Source organism: Engystomops pustulosus, chromosome 1 (genome assembly GCF_040894005.1).
Source record: "Engystomops pustulosus chromosome 1, aEngPut4.maternal, whole genome shotgun sequence".
NCBI lineage: Eukaryota > Metazoa > Chordata > Amphibia > Anura > Leptodactylidae > Engystomops > Engystomops pustulosus.
Window position 1 is genome coordinate 241,873,188 of NC_092411.1, and position 25,532 is coordinate 241,898,719.

The window sequence follows — 25,532 nt, forward strand, 5'->3', positions numbered from 1 at the left end:
TAGTCACATATTTTTGGAGTTAGTTGTAATGTATAAGTAACACACTAGTAGTCAGGGTGGGGGCTAAAGTCTGGTTGGGAGTTGGGTTGCCACAAAGTTATGTCAATCCCATTTGGAGATACCCAGTCTTAAAATCATGAGCCAGTGGGTTGCTAAGAGTTAACATTGGAGCCAAGTAGCTTTAGTTTATTCTACGACCGTTCTACGACTATTTCTATAGGGCCTGTGCGAATTGAGCATGGACCTTGTTTCCTGCTGCTTGTATGAATTCAGATCACAAAATTGCCCTACCTTAAAGTGTTCCTGACTTAGCAAAGAGGCTATAGACAAAAAAACATTACCTTTCATATGCAAATCAACACAATTCCCACAAATGATATTCACAACTTTATATATAATCTTCATTCAGCAGCGATACCTCTAGACTTAGGCCCGTTCCACACTTGCGAAGTTGCGAGTGTGATGCGTGTGACACTCAGCATGTCAGTTCACTCCCGCCGTGCAGCGTTTGGGCCGTGCGTTCCCGGCAGCTTGCGCATCACACTCGCAAGTGTGGAACGCGCCTTACCCTCTAACACATTCCCACTTTGCACCCTCAGTATTTTCATGGTAGGAACAAACATACATTTGCCCAGATATATCATTGTGTCTGCACCAGTTATTTTGTCTTTCCACACACTTAGAAGAACGTCTTTGGAGCTTGCACATTTATTTATGAAGTGTTTGCACCACTTTTGTTTTACGGCTGCACTTTGATTAAAAACTGTGCACCTAGAGGGGCGTGTTAGGGCTTAGTCAGAGTATGTGCCACATTATTAACGCGACTCGACAGAATTGTATCACACTTTGTATATTGAAATTGCACCAAAGAACTAAAGGTGCACACTTTCATATCAGCGCCAATTGCCCAAAATAATTCAACATCGTGCGCCACTATTGAATTATCTGGCACAACCTGCACATGAGTGAGGAAAACTGCACTAAGGCAATTTGCACCACTTTTGATATATCTGGTCAATACTGTATAAAGTACTAATTTCCATAAGCATTTGAACCTTTGATAAAATACCCAATATTTGAGTGTCTGCATAATTGAGTAATCAAAACACAAGGTAGACGATTTATCTGTGCTTTGCTTGCAGCTCAGTATACAAAGTCATAAACCAAATAAGTCCCCTGCCGAAAATAACTGAGCTGGTGCTTCGAACTTTTAGGAAGAGGACCAGTAATATGATCCAGGCTTGTTAAAGTTTACACCCCTTCAATTTATAGTCTGATGAAATGTACTAGGACTTATATAGTTGTAATGACTTGAAGAGTCTCCACATGGTCTTCGCATTTGCCCTTTGAACCCACATTAACATCTTCCTTAGAACTCAAATATGTGTGGATCTTTCTTGTTATGTGATGCCGACGAGACCATTAATAGGTCAGCATATTCAAAGTGGAGCTGTCAGCGTGAATTAAGCTTTGCATCAGAACCTGTAGTAGGGTTTGTATAGATTTTAGGTTTCATAAGTGGTGGATTTCCACCATCAACCTTTATGAAGGCATTGGGGGACTTGATGTCGGATTTGCTATAGTGTTTGATGCAAAAAACACCAACCAATCAATATCTTTTTGCAGTGTGAGAATACAAAGGAGTAGCCAGTGAATACCTACTGAAACACAGCGGGGATATATACACTCCAAGCAGATACTGGGGCTTATTTACTAAGGGTCCGAATCGCACACTTTCGTCAAGTTTCCTGGCGATTTCTGATTTGCCCTGAATTGCCCCAGGATTTTGGCGCCTGCGATCGGATTTTGGCGCATCGGCATTAGCACCGGCTTGTGTCGCAAGATCAGCACTTACATGCACAGGGACGAAGCAGGTGAACTCTGGCGGACCTCGGCGCAGCAGCGACACCTACTGGATATCGGGCGCACGGACCTTAGTGAATCCCGGCAGACCCGAATCCTCGTCTGAGAACGCGCCGCCGGATCGCGACTGGACCGGGTGAGTAAATGTGCCCCACTGCCTCTGGTTGAATGTGTACCCAGGATGAAATTGCAGCCATGCAACAGTGCTAACAACTGAACAAGCAGGGCTATATCACTGGCGAAATCAGGTCAAAATCTTTTCAACTTAGCCACAAGCAGATCAGAGCTGCTGTAAAGATGGCGTTGAGCCTCATTAGCTATAATTCCCATCCACACAGAAGATGATTTATTATGGACTCATAGAGGGCCATATATCAGGGCTTGCCAATATTTTGGTGTACAAACATTGCAATCATAATGGCTTACCAACCACCAGTGGTTCCTCCCCTGCAACTGCACACTTGCTATAGCTTGCAAAATGGTTGTATTTGGCGGCACCATAGAGGTGACATGTTTATGTGTCCCAGTATGTGTCCCATGTCAGAAAGCATTGTAAACACCAAAGTGCATAATGACTGCAGAGGAGTGTTACATGATTTGTGGAAGGAGTGCCTAAAAAAAAAGCATACATATCTTGCCGTGGCTCTCTGTTTCTATGTTGGTTTAGTATTTCTGGCACCTCCATGAAGTGATGCGTATCATGGGACACGCTTCATGCTATCAGTGGATGCCTTGGACCACAGGATGCCACTTCTCAGGATGTCACAAATCACATCCTGTGGTCCTAGGAGACCACCAATTTGCTGAAGCAGGCCCATGACACCCTGTAAGTTCTGACTGTCACAGATGACAAAAAAAACCAGAAGTCTTGGGATACTACAGAAATTACATCAGTTTTACATCACGGTGTGAGCTCTCTTCATACTCCCCCATGCGCAACAAGATGTAAGGGTACAGCTTATTGCGGTATGGGGTTAAAGAAATCACTCACTTAAACACTCATCCCCATCATTTTTTTAATGTAATCATTTAATAAAGTCTAACCCCTTAGAATTGTTATCTTTATCTTTATGCAAATTAGCACCGGAGGCTACTGGGGCATGGAGTAGCCTGTACTCCAGCTCCACGCGCTGCTACTCCACGCCCCAGTGGCCTCTGGCACTAATTTGCATAAAGATAACAATTCGAAGGAGTTAGACATATTAAATAATTGAATTAAAAAATGATGAGGAGGGTGTTTTGGAATCTACATTATTAGATAGATCCCTGATGTTAGGTTTCCTTTAATGAATGTTATTCTCAAAGAAATAGTCTTAATATTTCTGTATAACAAAAACATTATACATATAAAAGACAATCTAGACCTGTCAAAGACTGTATGACAGATGCTCTGTATTTTGAGTATAAACACTGAGATTTAATACAGAACATTTAATATAACGCTGTGATTATTAAGTGACATCCTTGAGATGCAGCATTGAATTGTTAGATATAGTCTGTTTATTATAAAGAAATATGAATCAGGCGCAGTTCACACTACCGTTCAGATTTCTGTTTCTTCCACTTAAAAAAGCACGAAACTGAGATTGAAGTCAATGCAATTTTTAATGTCATCAGTTGTCATCTGTTAGACAGTCATTCATTCCGTTTTTTGGATGGAAAAAATGACGCAGTTTGAAGTAAAAAGTTTGAAGTTTCAATTTTGTAAAAAAAAAACGGATGATATAAGCTATCTTTTATATTGAAGTCAATGGGGACGGATAGTAAGTGTCAGTTTTTACAGTTTTTTTAGATGATATAATAGATAGAGATCAAAAGACAGAAATAGTTAATAGATAGAAAAATATATGATGGGTAGATTATATATAAATGTGAGATGGATAGATAGATAGATAGATAGATAGATAGATAGATAGATAGATAGATAGATAGATAGATAGATATGAGATAGATAGATATAGAAAAAAAACAAAGACGAACGGCACTCAATTGAATTATTCCACTACTTTCGTCTTTGTTTCTCTATATTTGGAAGGATGCGGCTGTCCGGTGGTAGCGGGCACCCATCCCTTATCTTATTGCAGTGCCGTTAAAGAAATATTATTTTGTAGATAGATAGATTGATCGATAGATAGATATGAAATAGATAGATAGATAGATTTGAGGGATGGATAAATATAGAAGCTATAGGTCGATGGCTTGACATCTATGAGGGATAGATAGATAGATAGATAGATAGATAGATAGATAGATAGATAGATAGATAGATAGATAATTAGATTTGAGGGATAGATAGATATAGAAGCTATAGATTGATGGTTTTGAAAGTGAAAGTAAAGTATTTGTACTGGAACGGACACTGTCATCCATTTTTTGTAATGGAGATAAATAAACGGAAATCCTGACCGTACAGAATGAGATTGCACAAAATAAAATCTTGTTTTGTGTTTTTATTAGAACCCATACTATTGTGTAAAAAACAACACTGCATTGTTACATTGTAATGTAGCATGAGCACATTTGCAGAGGGACTTTACTGCTGGACTACATAGTAGCACTTCAGTAACAGTTCCAGCATTGCATGCACAGACTTCTGCAGCTCTGGGCACCTTTTAGCTCCCCCCTTGAAATTTCCAGTTTATCCTAAGTCCACAAAAGTGAGGGGGAGGAGAAGGATGTGATGTCATGAGTTCTCCTGTGAGCCTTGTCCCAGTACAGGAGAGGCAGGCACTGGGAGCACTGCACTCCCTCCACAACTTCAATCACTGGCGCTCTGCTGGGACATGTCCTGACTCTCTGGAGGTTATGTCTCCCACCATTGTTGCTTAGTTCTGATCATCAGGGAGATCCATGGTCCCAGATTGTGGATTGTTGTAGGACCTGTTGCTTCATTTGCCTGTGGATATGTTGAGAAAGAAAAAGAAGAGGTGAGAGTCCCCATGGAGTTATGTATCCTAGCTAAAGGAGATAGGACCTAAACAGTAGTGAGGTAAGTGTTGCGCGATTTGTAAGGGGGCATGTGGTATTTTTGCGTTAATGATGTGTGTTTTTTGATGTGCAGCGGTGGAGAAGATGTAGTTAAGTTACGCTGTAACCTCTGCATGCAGATACAATCTGCTCTGTATTGTTCCCACAAGGCAGGAGACTGACGGTTAATGATTAAGATGTATCCCCCTTCTCCTGCAGTCAAGAATTCTACTAGTGATCATTCATAATGTGCCAGTTCACTGCACCATATAAGGAACCAGAGGCTTGTCTTTATCTTAAGGCTCCCTGGATATGTTGCTCTGTAATTAGTAAGATGTTTCTAAGAAACTTTAAGACGACCACAGACTGAAGACTTCTATAGCCGACAACTTTAACATCAATAAACTCTTTTTTATCATTTTTAGTTTTTTAGACAACAATCTTCATGGATTACCCAATACAATGACATGTGCTTGATAGTCAGACCAATCCAAAAAAGTTACCAGTTACTCATAGTTAGCTGATGAGTGATATCTGATTTGCTTTCTCAGTAATGTCACGAATTGTCACACTTATGACCATCAGTGATTGCTGGTGACATTGGTATCATAGCCCTAGGTTTGATGTGTGCATGATACACGGTAAACCATATTCATCTCCTTTACTGGAAGTTATTATCACTAATTATCATATATATTGATGCAGTGATTGTGTGGCATTAATGGGATTTAGCGATGCATGTAAGGATTCATGGAAGCATCACAACATTGCACTATATTTAACATCTTGCACCGTGGATCATCGATAGCAATGTTTAACATAAGGTTTGTTTATGGGACTGTTCACATCACCATTTTATTTCACGTTCAACATATAGACGGAAAAGCGTGATGGAAATACATTAGGATACTTTTACATTTTTCATATCAATGGGCCTGTATGGCGATAGATACCAATATAGCCTAAATAGCTTTTAATAATAGTTTACAATCAATGACGTCCCTGTGTCCCTTCCTCTCCTTGAGGCTTCGTAGGCACAACCATTATTCATAAGGACTTGTTACATCATTGGAAACTTTGGAACTTTGAAGATGGTTGGGACAAAACGTTCGACATGTTTCTCTGTTGGTCGGGATAGTTTTCTGTAAGACTCTCCAGAATGCGCCCCTCCTAGGAGCAATAATCCAGGCACATATATATATATATATATATATATATATATGTATATACTCTATCACAGTCTGCAAGCCTCATGCTCTCCAGGAAGGTTCCACCAGATTTCTTTCATTCTCTACGAGGTGATGAGCTTTGCTTCATTTATCATTAGGAGGCGATGGGCGAGATGCAGGTGACATGGTGAGAGGAATATCTGTGGCCGCAGTAATCACATTCTCTAGATCCGCTCCAATAAGTGACTGATACCTGACAGCCCATTTACTGGAGTTGCCCCCCACATCTGTGACCTTGCTGGAAGGAATGTAACAGTAGGCTGACAAATACTGCAAAGTCTTAAACCTGTGTCTACGAGGCCGAGACTTTGTCCTTCTCCCCTCTGATTTATGAGACAGTTATGTTAAGGTTAGTGCTTTTTTGCCGCAGGGTACATGACACTCTTATATGCTCCTGTCTGTGGATTGTCTATTTTACAACCTGTCCCCACCTGTGTCTACAGTGTCTGCTCCTGGAATTATTGGGGTCTTGTGACATAGAGCATCCCCCTACGCAGCCCCAATAAGTAGAACAACATGTGAATCATTTTTCCATAAACTTTTGCTGCATTTTATTTATTGCAGAAAAAAAGTTCCAAAAAGCGCAGCCCTGTTACAAAGGAGTTAAACGCAGGAAGAGGTTTATAGGTTACAGGGTGGAAGTAGCAAGTCCTGGCAGCGACTGTGATATAGGATTCTAGGCGTATGCTTTTGTATTCACAGAGGGCTATAATCTTCCAGCAGCCACATGGCTCCTGCAGCTTTTACACATAGAGCACTTTAGTTTACCGTGCCAAGAAAAAGTAGTTCCTAGCCTGGGCCTCAGCACATGGAGTGTGATGTGGCTGTCCATGAGTTATGGGGGAGGGGAGAGCATAGAAAGAAAGAGAAGAGAGATCCAAGACCACCATGCTGGACCTGCTGTCCCTAGAACCATCAAAAAGTGGTCGGTGACCCCAGAAAGGGTTGGGCTGTGAGCGCAGTGCAGGGTTTGACCGCAAAGCTAACACTCTTTCTGTAACAAAGAAGGAGCTTGTCCCAGACACAATAATGTGTCATTGTGTGAGTTGTGTTGTACTTTGCTGGGATAGCCTGGAGCGAGAGGAAAAGTGGAATAAAACATACATGCCTCCAGTGACATGAAAAGCGATGCCCTGAGATAGAGCTTGCTGGATGAGGGGTGTTTGCTGGGGTGCAGACAGATTTGTTGGCCAGAGCGGCAGGTTCTCCGTGTGGTGGGGGATGCTGTTGGCTCTGATCCCAGCGAGTGGGGGCAGGGATAACACTTCATGAGCTGGGAAAGAACAGGAGGCTCTCTTTAGGGTGGAGAGAAAGAAATGAAAACTTTTATTACCTCTGCATGGCTGTAACAATGCAGGACACAGTGTTACCCGATCTGCTTGCACTATATAGGGCACAATGGAAAGTCTAATTGCAACATTAACCTATTCATTGCTGGGGGGTATGTCAACGAGAAAACAAAGAGGGCAGCTCTCAGCACCGTGCTAATGCAATCGCAACAGTTTGCACAGCGAAATTATGGGATGATGGACGCTGGAAGTTTTTCAACAATAACTTATGACTTTTATAGATCTGTCATGGGGCTTTATGGCCCTGCACGCTGCGGCCTGCCAGCTGCTGTAGTACTGGAAGTCCCATCAGCCTTTGTTTGTCCATTGGATATTTATCCCACATGTGCACATCCCTCCTGCTTTTCCCAAACTGACCACAGACCTATAGGGAAATAAGTAACCCAGAAACCTATACTGGAGAACTGTTCTGTAAGAATATTGGGGATTTATTAAGCTGTCTGTGCAGGGGTTTTTCACACTTTTTTTTAACTATTTAGTACGAAAAAAGCCAAACAGTTTGTACAGCAAAAAATTCAGGCAAGAAACTAGAGCAACTAATAGATTATAAAAAAAAATATGACTCAACAGTCTTAAAATACACCAGATTTATCATCTACCATCAGACACAGTGACAAATCTGGTGAAGCAGAGACGTTTCTAATCCTGCTCTGCACTGGCCTAATGTACGACACTTTCATAAATCTCCCCCACTAGTGTTTGACAGGGAATGTTATTCACTTCTCCCCAGATTTCCCCATATACTTCACAATGATGCAATCAGGCCATTAACAATCTATGAAAAATGTAACTGATTTTACCCGTTTTGAAACTCATTACGACACCGATGAGAGGTGATTTGCCTAATTATGTTACTGTTAACATTTGCGTTTACAAAACACATTGTAAATGCAATGTTATTGCAAGCATTAACAATGCATTAACGTGTCTTTTTATTAACAAATGTGTTAACAGTAAGTTAACACATTTAAACAGTAATGTAATCAAACAAATCCACTCTCCTCACCCGTTGTAATGCATTTCAAAATGCAATTAAAACGCAACATGTGGACGTGGCTTCAGAGGATTTAAAGGGGTTATATTAAAAATCTACTAGAATTCTGTTGTTGTTTTTTTTAAATTTGATTTGAAAAAATAACCAACCTCACCCCTTTAGTCCAGCTCTGGCTCCTGGTTCACTTCGGTGTAGTGGAGTCCTCTACACAAATAGTACATCATTAACTGGCCTCAGCTGTCTCTTTCCATTTATGTAGAGGGACTTTTTGAGGCCTGTGATTGCCTTCATCTCTATCCTGCGCACAAACAGTTTGGCACAGGGCAGTGGTATAATGGGAACTCCAGCGGTGTGTTAACTGGGTACGCAGCCTTGCATACACATGAACGTAGAATTTGTCCACGTGCTATCCGTATCCACAGCAGACAAATAAATGCTTTTCTATGGGCACATACACATGGCAATGGTTTCCACAGTTTTGTGTGTGAGCCGACAGCCCAGGATGTAAATTACAGGACAGGTTCTATTCCTGCCCAAGTCTGCAGCTCGGGCTCTTTTTTTCTACTGTCATCAGCATTTGAGTGGACCTCACATGCCAATGATAGAAGGGCGACAAATAATGAACCACCAATCATTTGTTTTGGGCCTGATAATGTACACGTTCTTTATAGTCTCGTAAATGAAGAACAAATTATAGAATTTTTTTACTACAAGATTAATGTGGCACGGTACAGAATAAGAACCTGTGACATTTGTTCCTCCTAAAAGCCCATCAAGTTCCCACTTAGCTTGGAGGTGAAACAGCTCTCGCCATATACATGAGGTCATTGGGTTCCACCAAATTCCCCACAATCTAGTGTCCAGCATTGTCTTGAGACTTATATAAAAGGGATTCTGTCACCCTGTCTTAGCTTACTGAACTGCTAGTCCTTTCTATAATCCCATCTTTTACGTTAAATCTCGCCTGTTTACCTTTAAAAATTTGTCCTCAAAGTCAGATGCAAATGAGCCGAGAAGAGCAATGCATGGAATGGAGGGGGCTAGAAGGGTAGCGTCATGTAGAACACCCCTATTTTAGTCTCTATAGCACCCAGAATAATAATAATAATTCTTTATTTATATAGTGCACACAGATTACACAGCGCTGCACAGAGCTTGGCAAATCAGTCCCTGTCCCCAATGGGGCTCACAATCTAATCAACATAACAGTATGTTTTGGAGTGTGGGAGGAAACTGGGGGACCTGGAGGAAACACACGCAAACACAGAGAGAACATGCAGACTCTTTGCAGATCTTGACCCTGGGACATAAACCCAGGTCCCCAGCACTGCAAGGCTGTAATGCTAACCACTGAGCCATGATTTTGGCTTGCGGTGCCTTGATGTTATTTACTAATGTTTTTCCCGTTAGAAAAGGGTCAGAAATGAATCATAAATAGTTATATTAGATATAACTACTGCCTGGAAAATACATTTTATATTACTAAATATTCTCATTCTGTTTGTCTATAATATTAGGTGCCTTTTGTTCACCATTCCCTGTCTATATTTTGCTATTTTTGTCTGTTGCTGTCCATGTAATCAGCATTGTGATTATTGCGTTCTGATTCATTTTTCATATCTCGCTTGACCAAACATGGGTGTGCAACCTCCTGTTTGAGGAGCTCATAGTTCATGTGTTGAATTGTATGGTTTCTGTCAGTAAACAAATAATTGATAGTGCACCTCGAGCGGCGCTGTGTCGGCCCAATTGATCTGTTTATTACCCACATGCAACTTTTCCCTCTTATCTCTTATTTGGTTGCTGTAGAAATAAGTCAGATGAGCAAAACAGACTGTGGATGGGAAAATAAAATTTATTGTTATAATAATTGACTGCATCAGCATTAGAGCCGGCCAAGGGAGGCCTCTTTTCTTTCCGGTTACAATTGGAAAGGACAAAGTTTTAAGCACCATACAGTTCTACTGGAGTATCAACAGCTCCGACACATTAAGGCCACTTTTTTTGGGCCACAAATTTTGGTGCAAATTCGGCACATGCTTGTCCTGTACACCAGTCAATTGAGCTAGATTTCTGTTTCAGCTTAGAAAATGCACCCATTTTGTATCTCATGATACCATTTAGAGGAAATGTTTTGGTGTTTGCATAGCAAGGACTTTTTTTTTCCTCTCTCTCAGTAGGTTTCTTTATCTACATTTATAATTTTTATGCACAACGCCCTTCCCTTATGTCTCAATTAATGCAGATGATAATAGTATTGATGCTAAAAATACCAATAATAATAATATAGGTGTTAAGTGTTGATTCAGGCACACCAGTTTCTGCCCAGGTGGCGTTTACGTCCTAGTTTTTCACAGACTTACAAAGTAAACACATCATATCTTATTGCTAATTCTGTGGGAAAGGAGATAAGATATCAATATGTTTTGTATTTTGGGAGGAAACCTGGACTGGCCATGCTTCTTAGGCTACATGCACGTGACCAAATTTGTGGCTGTGATCAGGCCACAATAGAGGTCCATGGCACCCGGTCATGGTGCATTGAGCACATAGTGTCTCGTCCCACCTTAACCTGACCGGATAGCCAAGCTACAAGAGATGGGATATGTCCTACTTTTAATCAGCATGTGGCCATGGCCTCTTGGCTTTCTATTGAGCATGGAGAGGTAAGGAGTGCATATACTTTTAGGTAACTGTTGGTCGAGGGTGCATGTGTTCCAAATAAACAGAGGTTAGTAAGTCATTTTAAGACTTATTCTTTGCAATGGTGGCCAAACCATAATAGCTGATTATATAATGTGCATAGTTCCTCCTATAGAATAGCTGGAGCTTAGTGGTGCTTCACTAAGCAAATCTTGTATTTCATAGGCCTGTGATATCACAATTATCAGTCACATGGTCAACTTGCATTTCAGACTCATTCAAGTGAATGGGACTGACCTGCATTTCCAAAAATAGCCTGTATATAATGTATGTTGTGATATTTGGTGGCCAGTGAACGGGCAGGGGTTCTTGAATATTTCAATCTCCTCAAAAAGCTGATGTGTTGGGGTTTTGGGTTTGTTAAGGGGTAGACGATGGGTGTTGCTCTTTGCAGAAAATTTACATGAACAGTAGTACTTTGTTTGCAATGATAGTACTGAAAAGGGTTTGGTCAACCATCTAATACATATAGGGCCTGACAGATGTACAGGCAGTCCCCGGGTTACGTACAGGATAGGTTCTGTAGGTTTGTTCTTAAGTTGAATTTGGATGTAAGTCGGAACTGTATATTTTATAATTGTAACTCCAGACACATTTTTTTTGTCTCAAAATTGGATTCTTAAAATGTTGGATTGTCGTAAGAATCAGGATTAACAATAAGTCTTAAGTGCAGACACCTTTAATAACTGATATAGCGGTTTGTTGTAGCCCATTACAGTAAATTACCAAATCCAGAGGTCCGTTTGTAACTAGGGGTCATCTGTAAGTTGGGTGTTCTTAAGTAGGGGACCGTCTGTACTGGCAGGCTGCTATTTAACTGCCTTTTTGTCATACTTTCAGGAAATTCGATAAAGAATGTTTATGTTAGGAAAGGTTGCTATTGAAAAAACAAAACCTTTAGGTCCAAGATTGTCATGGTCCACTGGTGGCGAAGGGGTCCAATGTAAACCTTATATGCCTAAGGCTGGAAAAAATAATAGCTGCTGTTCAGGATGGTACACTGATGGATTTATCTAACCATAAAGATCCCCACACTATGTGCACTATCCCTATAGCTATAAAGTAGTAATATGAAGGACATTATCTTCCAATATTCTAAAAGAGTAATAACTTTTGTGTATTGCTGTCTACAGTCTATGAATTTCTAAGAACAGTTATCATATGTCGTCCCGTAGCTGTTATGGCCTTGAGTATGAAGTAAACAGAAAAGTAGAAGATAATACAGGGATTGTTCTCTCAGTATTTGAGGAGCCTGATGACTCCAGTTCTGCTAAGAAAGATCCTGGAGTGAGTTTAGCACACTGAGCTTGTCTTCTGTTAGTTTATTCCTTTACTTCGGGACGTTGTATATTTTGTGTTATTAGGGATACTGTGAGGAAGTGTCTTTTCACCTTTTATTTTAGTGCAATATTTGTCTTTATTTGCTTTTGTGAAGTATTTTACTGGTTGTTTGCCAAATACAGAATCCATTCACAGCATACCTTGCTGTAGGCCAAAGCTTTTGTTGAAAGAGCACAAATCAATACACTTGGTCTTAAAGAAAAAAGTGGAGCCTGAGTCCGGTTGTTGAAAGTGCAATAGGAAATTATTAAAGGTTGTACAGGAAGCAGGGGACAGGCCTGTGTGCTTTACACAGCACTTGTGTACTTTTATTATTTACTTTCCTTTAAGTTTTCACCTTTCAACTCAGTAACAAAGAACCGTACGTGAAGTATGAAAAAGTACCATCATTAATACCGTCATCAAATATTACACTAAGGACACCATCCATCTCCAACTTTATGTCTTCAGTGTGGCTTTTATCTGTGCAATCAGATGTGTATTACATTTCTATCCTTATATTCTGCCAATGTGAACACCAGTTAATATGTAGTTATATACATATATATTTCATGATGGCTTATAATTATCATTGAGGGCAATCTGACTTTTAGCACCCTAACCAAACAGCTGAAGGAGCCACGCGATTCAGGTGGCACTGAGCTAGCCAGGGTGGTCCCTTTATCTATCTGATAGTACACAGACCGGAAGTCATCAGCTGCGGCTCGTTTTGCCCCATAAGAGACGCCAGCACATAAATAGGACAACAGCCAACACCACAACACCCCTGAGGAAGCCAGTTGGGTGGCGATACGCGTGGGGCAGTGTGCCCCAGCTTCCCCTCACCTCCCCTTTGCGTCTATCCCGGTTGCAGCAGGTAGATATTTGTATCCATCTTGTACATACACCTCATTGCACTTGCTTATAGATTGTTCTGTTGGAGGATTGCTGGTTTACTTTTTGCTGATTCTCCCTGGATTATGAGCTTTGACCACATACACTGGATATCTCATCCACTATAAGATACATTTCTGGATTTTGTGCGGCTAGGGGGGTGTTATTTCAGGAGGGGGAGCTGGTGGTTTGTAGGGGTGACCAGCACTATCACATGCTAGGTCCCCTTGCTGGATTGTTTGTTTGTGTGTTGTTCACACTTTTAAATGTTTTTATGGTTTTTTTTGTGTTGTGGTGTAATTTATATATCAATAAAAGTTGTTTATACTTTACCTTTTTTGGTCCTTTGGCATACTTCTGTTTTCTTGTGAGTTCCACAGACTTATATTCAAGATTATTATTTGAAGTTGTTTATGTATTTATTTCATTTTTTGAATGAAACCTGTTGTGAGGATTGCGGTCCATACATTACCACTCACCTGTTATCCAGTATATTGGCAGGATGACAATGATGTCCACCAATATTAGGGGATCTTTAACATTATTCAGAAAAAGAACTGAACAGATTGGGGGGGGGGGGGGGGTTACAACTACTTTGATTTCTTTAACAATTTTTTTAGACTTTTTTTTTTACTCAGTTGAGACATATTTGTCTCAATTAAGACCAAAAGTCAAAAAATCTCAAAAAGTAGTAGAATAAACCAAACAAATTGGTGAGAAATCCATGGCCTCAGTGGTGCTTTTCCATACATACACACCAATCCATGGCCTCAGTGGTGCTGTTCCATACATACATACCAATCCATGGCCTTAGTGGTGCAGTGTAATACACATACTATTCAATGGCATCAGGTGTACTGCAGCTGTGCCATACATACACACCAATCCATGGCCTCAGTGGTGCTGTGCCATACATACACACCAATCCATGGCCTCAGTGGTGCTGTTCCATACATACACAAAAATTAAAGGAGTAATGAGACCAGTAATTTCTACCGGTGATCATATGCACAAGGAAGACCCATCACTGCTATAGTAGGTGAGCAGAGGCCATTAAGGAGTGGTGCCGCTTAATAGGGTTAAATGGTTGAGGATAATTTTATTATGGATTATGAAAAACCATGTGGCCATGCAAAATATCACACTCTCAACTAGCGTTGGGAAAGTGGCTCACCTTATTCTCAGTCAAGAGGAAAGTTTAGTTTCCTCTGGCAGATGAATCACTATGTAAAGCAAGGTCCTCAGAGAAGGTTCACCTTTGTCCATATGCAATAACGATAATAAAATTCATAAGCGTTTGTGTGTCCTCTTGTGTCACTGTGCTGCGTATGTGCTCCTATTGTGATCACAGCATTGTATAAGCAAGAACATGTAGCAGATAAAGGACCAGCAGTGCTGTCCAAACAGTTTCATTAATGTAAGAGTATGCATCGCACTGGGACCCAGCTCATCCTCATCCTCCAGATTCACTGGTCTCTATGTCTCTGGGCAATGCATTTCACAAAGAGAAGGCTCAGCCGGAGAGATCTCGCACGCTTTCATCCCTGTATATTTCATGCACATATTGTTTTATTAAACATGTTGCTTTCTTGGATTTACTTTTATCCTTGCTGGAGCTGTTCCTTTAATGTAACACTGTACATTGTATTATTATTCTCATGGAGAGGATTCCTCGGAAGTGAACACTACTGATATATAAATGCAATATTTATTGAGATAGTATCAAATCTCTAGTAGTTCCAAGTCATAAAAGAACCGCGGGGAAGGATTTGACTTCACAGCGGTGAACTATTGTTTTTATTGTGGACCTGTCAGTGAGGATAGCGATATACTGTATATATCAATCACTATCATTACTAGGGGATCGAGGGACAACTTGTAGGATCTTTACTAAATAAAACTTACCAATAAATATAGTCCCATGATGTCACTATAGAAGTATGGCTGATAAAATATGCATTGGCTTTAGTTACACAAATCGGCAATGTAATTTATTGTTTTGTGTGGCTGGATTGGAAAGGTCTCCAGATATTAATATTTGAGCTGTCTTATTTGGGGATTGATAACAACCAATATAATATCCCTGTATTGCAAGACTCATGGACCAAAATTATAAATCTAATATGTTATACAATTCATTGGACAAATTTTAGTAAATTTTATCAGTCCTACTGGTATCCCAATCTGAGGAGAACTCACAGGAACATCATGCTATGTCTCGGTTCATGCTACCTTCAGTGCTTATGTTGTTAGCTCCATTATTGAAGCAAAAAAAAAATTACAGAATGGATGCACTTGGAATAATGGTCACCATTGGGCTTTTGTTGTTGATGGACAAAAAAATTAACTCAGTACAAGGGAAAAGCTTAGAGACAGATGGGTCTGGCAGTCACTTTCTTCCTCTTCCTGTCCAAGATACATGTATTACTTACCCTAGCCGAGCATGCGTGTACATGAGTGGAACGAGGTGACAGCAGACAGTTCTTTCATGTGTTTGGCCTGTTGTTGATACTAAGAAGTAGTGTTCATACAAAATAGGTCTTCTTCGTAAGTATTTTTTGGCTATATATGGAACTTGACAATTACCATTGCTATCTATTACCTAGTTTTAGTCACTGCCGATGCCCAAATTTTACAGCAGCACCTATTCCTTCCCATATTTGCGGCTTGGGTAGTCATCAACATGTGCAATCAACCGGAGAGCAGACCTCACATGGGCCCAAGAATCCACAAGCCCATGTGCTGGTAGGCTAGAAAGGCTTTTTTTAATTGCTCTGTTTATTTAAGTTTTTCAATGTTAGATTGTTTTCCAAAAAACCTCAAGAAATGTGATGAATCACAATGTAGGATGGACGTAGATAGGTGTCTCTTTATAGAAGACCTTCTGTATAACATTGACCTTTAGTTAAATGAAGATGCACAGTTCTCTCTCCTCCTCTCAGAAGAGAAAGTTTCATGGATTTTCTAATATTCCCCTGAGTGCTGGCAGAAAGTACAAGGCATACACAGCGAATTGGTCAATAAGCCGTTAACCATTGTTAAATGTGACAAGTAGGTAGACTGATTTAAGACTACAATTGACACTAAAATTGGTAGGTGTATGTACATTGTGAATCATTTCCCCAGAGGTCCTATTCATTTTTCCCCCTTCTTTCTCTAAACAATTGCAGCATTTGTCTTGACAAGGCGATCCACTTTATCCTCCGTAGTAAAGTTTTACTAGCCTTTTTCTATTCATTTTATTCTCCTATACCACTTTGCATTCTCATTTAGACAGATGACATAAACATCTTAGGCGGAATACTCCCCAACTGGCCTCATTGATGACATGCAAGGAGTCTGCTAGGCTCTTCATTGACATAAAACATTGTCTACGGGTACAATGCTGCATACAATCCTATAGATTATCAAATTCAGCAGAGGATAAAATAAAAACTGATTTGCCTACATGACAGCAAAGCTTGAAATGAGCAGACAACACAAAATCCTGGCATTGCTATAATTTACTACTATTGCTTGTCAAACATATGCAGGTGACAATCTGTTATTTAGAAATGATGTTACTGAATGTATAGTATGGGATAGGATAAATTTACAGCTTAAAGGGGATGTCTCATAATAACAACTTATCATCGGTTCAAAGAAAAGGAGATCATTGTCAGACTTGTCAGACTACTAGTGGTCCTACAGCTGGGAACAATGGGGGGGTCCTAGAAGTGTAACTTCAAACAATCAGAAACATTTTACTTATCCTGTACATAGGGGGTAAGTTGTAATTGTGGGTCACCCTTTTACAAAGTATGGCTACATTTATATTTCACCCCAAAGAATGGGTCCTTCTCTTTATCTTGTGCTGCGTCTAGTTCAGTACATGCACCATGCCTCACCGCACCATAACCTTGCAAAGGTGCATGTGTATATTTGTGAAGCCAGCCCCCTGCTGAAAAAAATTGCTGTATGCAAGAGGCCTTAGGCCTTGCCATCCACTATGTCTATGCTGTAAGACAAGATTTGCCCTATTAAATCTAGACCATTGCACTTAATATGCTGCTATTGGTAATTCCTTCTTTTTCTTTATGAGTCATAACAGAAATACAATTGCTCTGCAATATTTGACTCTAAAGGTAGCACTGTGCAAAAGTCACAAGTTTAAAAAGTAAGTTGTCCTCCATGAGTGCCAATGGAAATACATGGTAATTTTTAGTGATTGTATTAGCCAAATGCGTTGCTAGCATTGGTGGAATGATCTTCAATTAGACGATTGTTCAATCAGAGCTTCACCGGTGATCGACATCTATCCAATGTGTTCAGCAATGTTAATCTTACCCCTTGTACTATAACATATATTGATTAAATAGCCCAATCTGTGACAGTACATAGGTGCATGATCTTAGTTTCTTTAGAACCCTCTAAATATCTACTTAGTAGAAGCAGAATTCCCAGTGCTTAGGCAGAACTGCCATAATTAAATCTGTGTCTATTAGATGTATGAATTGTATTGGCTTAATGGCATTGGTTGATTTGCTACGTGGCACCCAGTGGTGTTAGCATTTGATTGTCTTAATGATATTTCCCTGTTTCTATTTGCCCCTAGTGGTGTGCCTGGGGTTCAGATATCATCACTCACTAATAGTGAAATTAATCTTATGGTAAATGCTGAACAAATAATTAATTATAAACCTTTTGTGGTTTCCATGTGACAAAGAACTTTTCAAGTATAATTACAAAGTAAAAGTCAGACTATAATGATGATGAATATGATAAAACAAATGGTCAATGATTCTATGGGTTTATTTTAATTTCCATTTATTTGTTTTTTTTTTTCCCAGGTGATTTTGTGTACTACATCCATCATGGGGAAATACTTGACCTCGCTTCTCCTATTGATGTTACTGCAACATTTTGGCGACTGTGATGAAAGCCATGGACTGCAATTTTCCTCGTTATTTCAGTTTACTCAGCACCATTACAATGCCACTATCTATGAAAACTCAGCTGCAAAGACTTACGTCGGCCACCCAACAAAAATGGGTATCTATCTAAAAAATCCTAACTGGGACATAAAATATAAAATAGTCTCTGGGGACAATGAGAACCTTTTTAAAGCAGAAGAGCACATCTTGGGGAATTTTTGCTTCCTGAGGATACGTACCAAGGGTGGTAACACAGCAATTCTTAATAGAGAGGTTAGAGATCACTACCTCCTTTCCGTCAAGGCGGTGGAGAAGAGCTCAAATGCGGAAGCACGCACAAGAGTTAGAGTTCAGGTGCTGGACACAAATGACTTAAGACCACTGTTTTCACCAACTTTGTACAGTGTTTCTTTGCCTGAGAATACAGCAATAAGGAGCAGTATTGCTAAAGTCAGTGCAACAGATGCCGATATTGGAACCAATGGGGAATTTTATTACAGCTTTAAAGAGAGAACTGACATGTTTGCTATTCATCCAACTAGTGGTGCTATTATATTAACTGGCAAGCTTGACTTTTCAGAGACCAAGCAGTATGACATGGAAATTCTTGCAGTAGACAGAGGAATGAAGCTATATGGTAGCAGTGGAATTAGCAGTATGGCTAGGCTGGTAATTCATGTGGAGCAAGCAAATCTGCATGCCCCTGTCATCTCTAGTGTTACCCTCACACCATCTGACCTTGATAGAGATATGACTTATGCAATTGTAACTGTGGATGACCAGGACCAAGGAACCAATGGAGAAATCGCCTCTTTAAGCATTATAACAGGGGACTATTTACAGAATTTTAGGACTAACAGGACTTCTCCAGGAAGTAAAGAATACAAAATTGTGGCTGTAAGGGAGATTGATTGGGATATTCATCCATTTGGTTTTAACTTGACCCTACAAGCTAAAGACAAGGGTTCTCCACCACAGTTTTCACACCCAAAGGTCATCCACATCAAATCTTCACAATTTAACTATGGTCCAGTAAAATTTGAAGAAGATGTTTACAGGGCTGAAGTAAGTGAGTTTGCTCCTCCCAATACACCCATTGTAATGGTTAAAGCAGTTCCAAATCACCCACATGTAAAATATGCCTTTAAACATACTTCAGATAAAAATCGCTTCAGTATAAATCCCAACACCGGTCTCATTACAACCTTAGCCCCATTAAAAGCCAAATATTCCTCCCATGTTGAATTGGATATTATGACTAGTGACAAAAAAGCCTTCACAAAAGTAATGATCAAAGTTCTCGGTATGAACAGCAATGCCCCTGAATTTACCCAGACTTCATATAAAGCCATAGTTGATGAGAATGTGCCCATTGGTAGTCATGTACTTACCGTCAGCGCCATCGATCAAGACGAGGGAGAGAATGGATACATCACCTACAGCATATCAAACGTAAATCCTGTGCCATTTGTTATTGATGCCTTTTCAGGAGTTATCAGCACTGCAGAGGAATTAGATTATGAGCTAATGCCAAGAATCTATACATTAAAGATAAGGACATCTGACTGGGGTCTGCCTTATCGAAGAGAAGTTGAAATGCCTATTACAGTGACATTAAATAATCTGAATGACAATATACCATTGTTTGAGAAGATAAACTGTGAAGGCTCTATCCCTAAAGATCTTGGTGTTGGAGAACAAATAGCTACTGTTTCTGCTATTGATGCAGATGAGCTTCAGTTGGTCAAATACCAAATAGAATCTGGAAACGAGTTGGATTTATTTTCACTGAATCCCAATTCTGGAGTTCTTTCTTTAAAACAGTCTCTTTCAGAAGGCCCTGGAGCAAAAGTCTCCTTTCATAGTTTAAAGATTACAGCTACGGATGGAGAACACTTGGCCAAACCAATTTATATTAATATTACTGTAACTTCTAGCCGCAAGGTCGTTCACTTAAATTGTGAGGAAACTGGAGTTGCCAAAATGCTTGCTGAGAAACTTCTTCAGGCCAACAAGTTGTTTAATCGTGGCTCTGTTGAGGAAGCTTACTTTGACACTCACTTGGCAAACTCACATGCCCCTCAATTTAGGAGCACACTTCCAAGCAGAATTGAAGTCAAAGAGAATGTGGCCGTAGGAACACGTATCCTGCATATGGAAGCGAATGACCTTGACACTGGTTTCAATGGCAAGCTAGTGTATGCTATTTCTGGAGGAAACGATGATAGTTGCTTCACTGTAGATATGGATAATGGTTGGATAAAAATTCTTTCACCACTCGACAGGGAGGTCAAAGATCTGTACACTTTGAACATCACAGCATATGACCTTGGGATACCACAAAAATCTGCCTGGCACCTTGTAGACATTGCAATACTTGATACCAATGACAACCCACCAGAGTTTTTGCAAGAAAGTTATGCTGTCGAGGTCAGGGAAAATGAGGAAGGAAACCAAGCAATTATTAAAATAGAAGCTACTGACAGTGATCTGGGAGCTAATGGTGAAGTAAGATATTCTATTCTTACAGACACTAATATCTTTACAATAGACAGCGTGACGGGAATAGTGAAAGCTCTTACCTCGCTAGATAGAGAAAAGCAACATATGCATTTGCTCAAAATTCAAGCCAGAGACCAAGCAGAAAATGAACCCCAATTGTTTTCTACTGCGTTCCTAAAAATATTAGTGGAAGATGTAAATGACAATGCCCCAATGTTCATTCCATCCAATTATCACGTTAAAGTTCGAGAAGATCTTCCCGTGGGAACACTGGTAACTTGGATAGATGCCTATGATCCCGATGCAGGGCTTTCCAGTCAAGTTCGATATAGCCTTCTGGAAAATGGCAATGGAAAATTTGAAGTAGATAAACTGAGTGGAGCATTAAGAATAATACAAGAGTTAGATTATGAAGAAAAGCAGGTTTACAATTTGACTGCTCGAGCCAAAGACAGAGGAAAACCGACTTCTCTTTCATCAACTTGTTACATCACCATTGAAGTTGTTGATGTGAATGAGAACCTGCATACACCATTGTTTTCCAATTTTGTAAGCAAAGCAGTGATCAGAGAAGATGTACCCATTGGAACATCTGTGATGACAGTCTTGGCTCATGACGATGATCCAGGACGGGATGGTGAAATCAGATACTCCATAAGAGATGGATCTGGGGTTGGAGTCTTCACCATTCATGAAGAAAAAGGTAAGCTTCGATATGGGTTTGTTTGTGTGTATTCCTGTTGAAACATGTAAGTTACATTTGTTTTATCTATACCATTAGGTATATGCCAATTAATGTCCTCAGGTATCAAAGACAGATATGTTTAGGTGCATATGTTTAGGTTTCCTACTGCTTCGTGAGGCCAAACTGGTATGGACTTTGAAACACCTCAAGGGCACTTCTTATTTAAAGCCTTAAGGACAAATATTCTTTCTTTCATTTTTTGTCATTGTACTACTCTTACTTTTAACTAGCTATTTCCTATTCATACTGTGCAGAAAGGGGTTAAACTTGTCTTTTTGCCTAAATAACTCATGGTGAGCATCCATCATTTAGATTTATGACCCATGTTTGGGTATCTGTCAGGTGGTATGTGTTTGATAAATTTCTAAGATCCTTCATTTTTCTTTTCACTTATCTTGGCTGACTCTCCCATACACATACATGCTCAGTCTTCATGGAAGAAGGGTAAAGCTGTTTCAATGATAGAAATTGCAGACACTTATGGCTGGTGCTTATCTCTTGAAGAATAAATGGATAGAGGAGGTAAAATCTAAGATCTGTTTTTTCTCCTAACATCTGCTGACCAGAAAGTTAACAGATCCCTATAAATCATTAGTTGATCGACCAAACTCATGGATATCTATAGCTACGGAAATACACATGTAAAGCATACGTTTAATTCTAAATTACTGAATTGTGTTAGTCTTCTGCCACCATTATGGGAAACTCTAGGAACTGCATTAGCCATTGAAACAATATTGGAGCAACTGTGCAGGAGCAGATTGGTCAGGCTGGGTTCAAACCTTGTTTTTGCTATATGTTGTAAGGACAAGTCAGGAGAATTCTGACATGAATGAATAGTCATACAGTGGGATATATCGCCTGCTGACAAACGGGGTGTCCCCCAGTGATGTTACTGTCCTAATATGGGCAGTACATCACCGGGACCTCCCTCCTGATCGGCAAGGCTGTGGGGGGAGAGGCAATTAGCTGCATCCACTCTCCATAGGGATCTGTTGCCTTCACTGATGGCATACGTTGTTCAGACGGAGGTTGCAGGATGGAGAGATGTAGCTTCCTATGTCTTTCCATCCTGCATTTTGTGATGGATAAAACGCTTATCACGTCTCCGTCTGCCACTCTTTGCCAATGTATATGCTAAGCGTATATGGGTGCTTTCCCAATGTATACGTTTAGCGAATACAAGAAACGTAATGCAAACCCAGCTTACTTTTTTTTTTAGGATTTGCTAGATTCAATCAGTAATATGTTTCAAGAAGGACAACTCATTTATTGTCTATATTGAAGAGAGCAGAAGGGTTGGAGCTCTGTAACAGAGAATCAGACATTTAGTCCTTACAAGGCTATGTAGGAAGTTACTCACAGCAGAATTGGGAACTTATTTAGAGTAAAAAGAAGACAATTATCTGTAACTTTAATTACCCACCCAGATGGGATACATTCATTCCTTTTGATATAATTTTCAGCAAATCCCTTATGCTAACTTCTTAGGGAAATCTCTGTATACCTGTATTTGCTAACGTCCCTTTTCGTTCTGACTCGGAAAGATAAAGCACAGGAAATTATAGTCAGAATATTATCGGGAATTCATGTTCTCGCTTTTTCTATACATGAAAAGCAGAGAATTAAATGTTGTTATCTCAAAGACTAACTTCAGATCCATTTTGTATGAATTTGTTGTGTACTTTATATTACGGCTTTATCAGTGTGTAAATTCTATAGCTTTTTCTGAACGGCCTGGCCTTCTTTGATCTAAAGCAAACATGTTTGTTTTGCTGTGGGCTGGGAATCTGCTGAAGCAGCCTAAGCATTTTTGCACATCCTGCTGAGTGAGGCGAGCTGGCAGGTAAATAGATGGAACTTTGTCCCCACCCATATTTTGTCTTTTATCACTTGCATGTATTGTAAACTCCACCACCCCCTTCTGCATAAGGGTTCATGAAGCACACACAGAACAAAAGAAAGGCCCTCATTGTCCAGATTTTAAAAAGACCAAATTCAGAGAGTTGTTTTTGTATAATTTGCATTATAATGTTACTGTTTAATATAGTACTGGTGCCAAAACATGGTCCGGCAGGGATTCGGACAGTGGCAGTTCTAATGTTTCATTTTGCTGGTAATTTACTACAAAATTACTATTCAGTGACTGTATCATGTACTGTTAAGATGATACAGTCAATACACAATAATATTACTATTTTTTTTTATAAAGCGTATTCTGTAGCGCTTTATGTATCATATATAATTTTGTATTGCCTTTATTGGATGCAGCCGGCGGCTCCATGGCCGCTCAGGGTTTTTCCACCTTTAAGAACTTGTCCTCAAAGATTTAGAAAGGTTTAAAATTATTAACAAATGTATGTTGAACTGCCAATCCTTCCACTCCGATGCTTCGTAGTCCCCAAAATCTCTGTGCCTCCTGCTTTGATGATGATGATGTGATTTACTACAGAGGTTACATGTCTGGCAGATGGCAGAGGATCGGGAAGTGTCAGAACAAGATTGGCGTGATGAGAATAACATGTATATATTTTACGATACTCTTCATTGACTTGGTTGGACAACTCCTTAAAAGACTTATGTAGTCTCAACATGTCCAGTCCTAGGGTACAGTGTAGGACTATATATAGTTACTATATACATGGGAATGAAAACAATTTAAACAAAACACTATACCTAATAAAAGAAGCTTTTTCCCAAAGCGGCTGAAAAAGATATATTGGAAAGATTTACAACTCATGGCAAAAATGGAGTATTTGTGCATTACCTTCCATCAGACTCCATCATACATATTTTTCAGAAAGAAGAAAGAAAGATTAGTTAAAGGAATTTTCCATCAAAATCCATCATGGTAAAGCAGTGACACTTACCCATAGATCCAGACAATGTGACTGGTAATCTTCTTATATTTGTTATCCATAACCTTCTTCCTTTCTTACTATCTATTTAGGTTTAATACAAAAGATAGTTTAACCCCTTAACGCTCTGCGCCGTAGCTCTACGGCGCAGAGGTATAAGGGATGTATGAAGAGGGCTCACGGGCTGAGTCCTCTTCATACAGAGGTGGGGGTTTTTGCATTTTGCACAAAACCCCCACCGCTAATAACCGCGGTCGGTGCTTGCACCGATCGCGGCTATTAACCCTCTAAACGCCGCCCGCAAAGTCGCGGGCGGTGTTTAAAAGACGGCGGCGCGCGGGCGCCGCCATCTTTTTTTCGATCGCCACGCCCCCGAACGTCATCGGGGGGCGGCGATTGGTTACCATGGTAGCCTCGGGTCTTCTTTTGACACGAGGCTACATGGTTTATGCAGGTTCGTTACAATGAGCCAGTGGCTCATTGTAATGTATGACCTGCAAAAACGCCATATATTGCAATACTGTAGTATTGCAGTATATGGTAGGAGCGATCTGACCATCTAGGGTTAATGTACCCTAGATGGTCTAAAAATAGTGAAAAAAAAAGAAAAAAAAAGTTTAAAAAATAAAAAAAATTAATAAAATATTAAGAGTTCAAATCACCCCCCTTTCCCTAGAACGGATATAAAACATAACAAACAGTAAAAATCACAGACATATTAGGTATTGCCGCGTCCCAAAATGCCCGATCTATCAAAATATAAAAACGGTTACGGCCGGCGGTGACCTCCGAGGCGGGAAATGGCGCCCAAATGTCCGAAATGCGACTTTTACACCTTTTTACATAACATAAAAAATGAAATAAAAAATGATCAAAATGTCGCACAGACCTCAAAATGGTAGCAATGAAAACGTCGCGTCATTTCGCAAAAAATGACCCCTCACACATTTCCGTGCGCCAAAGTATGAAAAAGTTATTAGCGTCAGAAGATGGCAAAAAAAATTTTTTCTTTTTTGTACACATTCGTTTAATTTTTGAAAATGTATTAAAACACAATAAAACCTGTATAAATTTGGTATCACCGCGATCGCACCGAACCAAAGAATAAAGTAGGCGTGTTATTTGGAGCGAAGAGTGAAAGTCGTAAAAACTGAGCCCACAAGAACGTTTTTTTTTCAATTTTTCCATATTTGGA

At 39.9% G+C, this 25,532-nt stretch overlaps 1 protein-coding gene across 7 annotated transcripts in view; it reads left to right on the forward strand.

Moving 5' to 3' along the window:
* The window catches only part of FAT1 (FAT atypical cadherin 1), a 179,870-nt gene that overhangs the window by 30,229 nt on the left and 124,109 nt on the right, over window positions 1-25,532 (forward strand). For 4 of the 7 annotated variants that reach the window (XM_072122555.1, XM_072122567.1, XM_072122578.1 and 1 more), the window contains exons 1-2: window positions 4,562-4,852; window positions 18,149-21,437. In XM_072122555.1, coding sequence (XP_071978656.1) covers window positions 18,173-21,437 — 3,265 coding nt within the window. In that variant the 5' untranslated portion in view covers window positions 4,562-4,852; window positions 18,149-18,172. Of the gene's footprint in view, window positions 1-4,560; window positions 4,853-18,148; window positions 21,438-25,532 lie in introns of those variants that run through there. The other 3 variants (XR_011849518.1, XM_072122585.1, XM_072122560.1) reach the window with 3 other exon arrangements.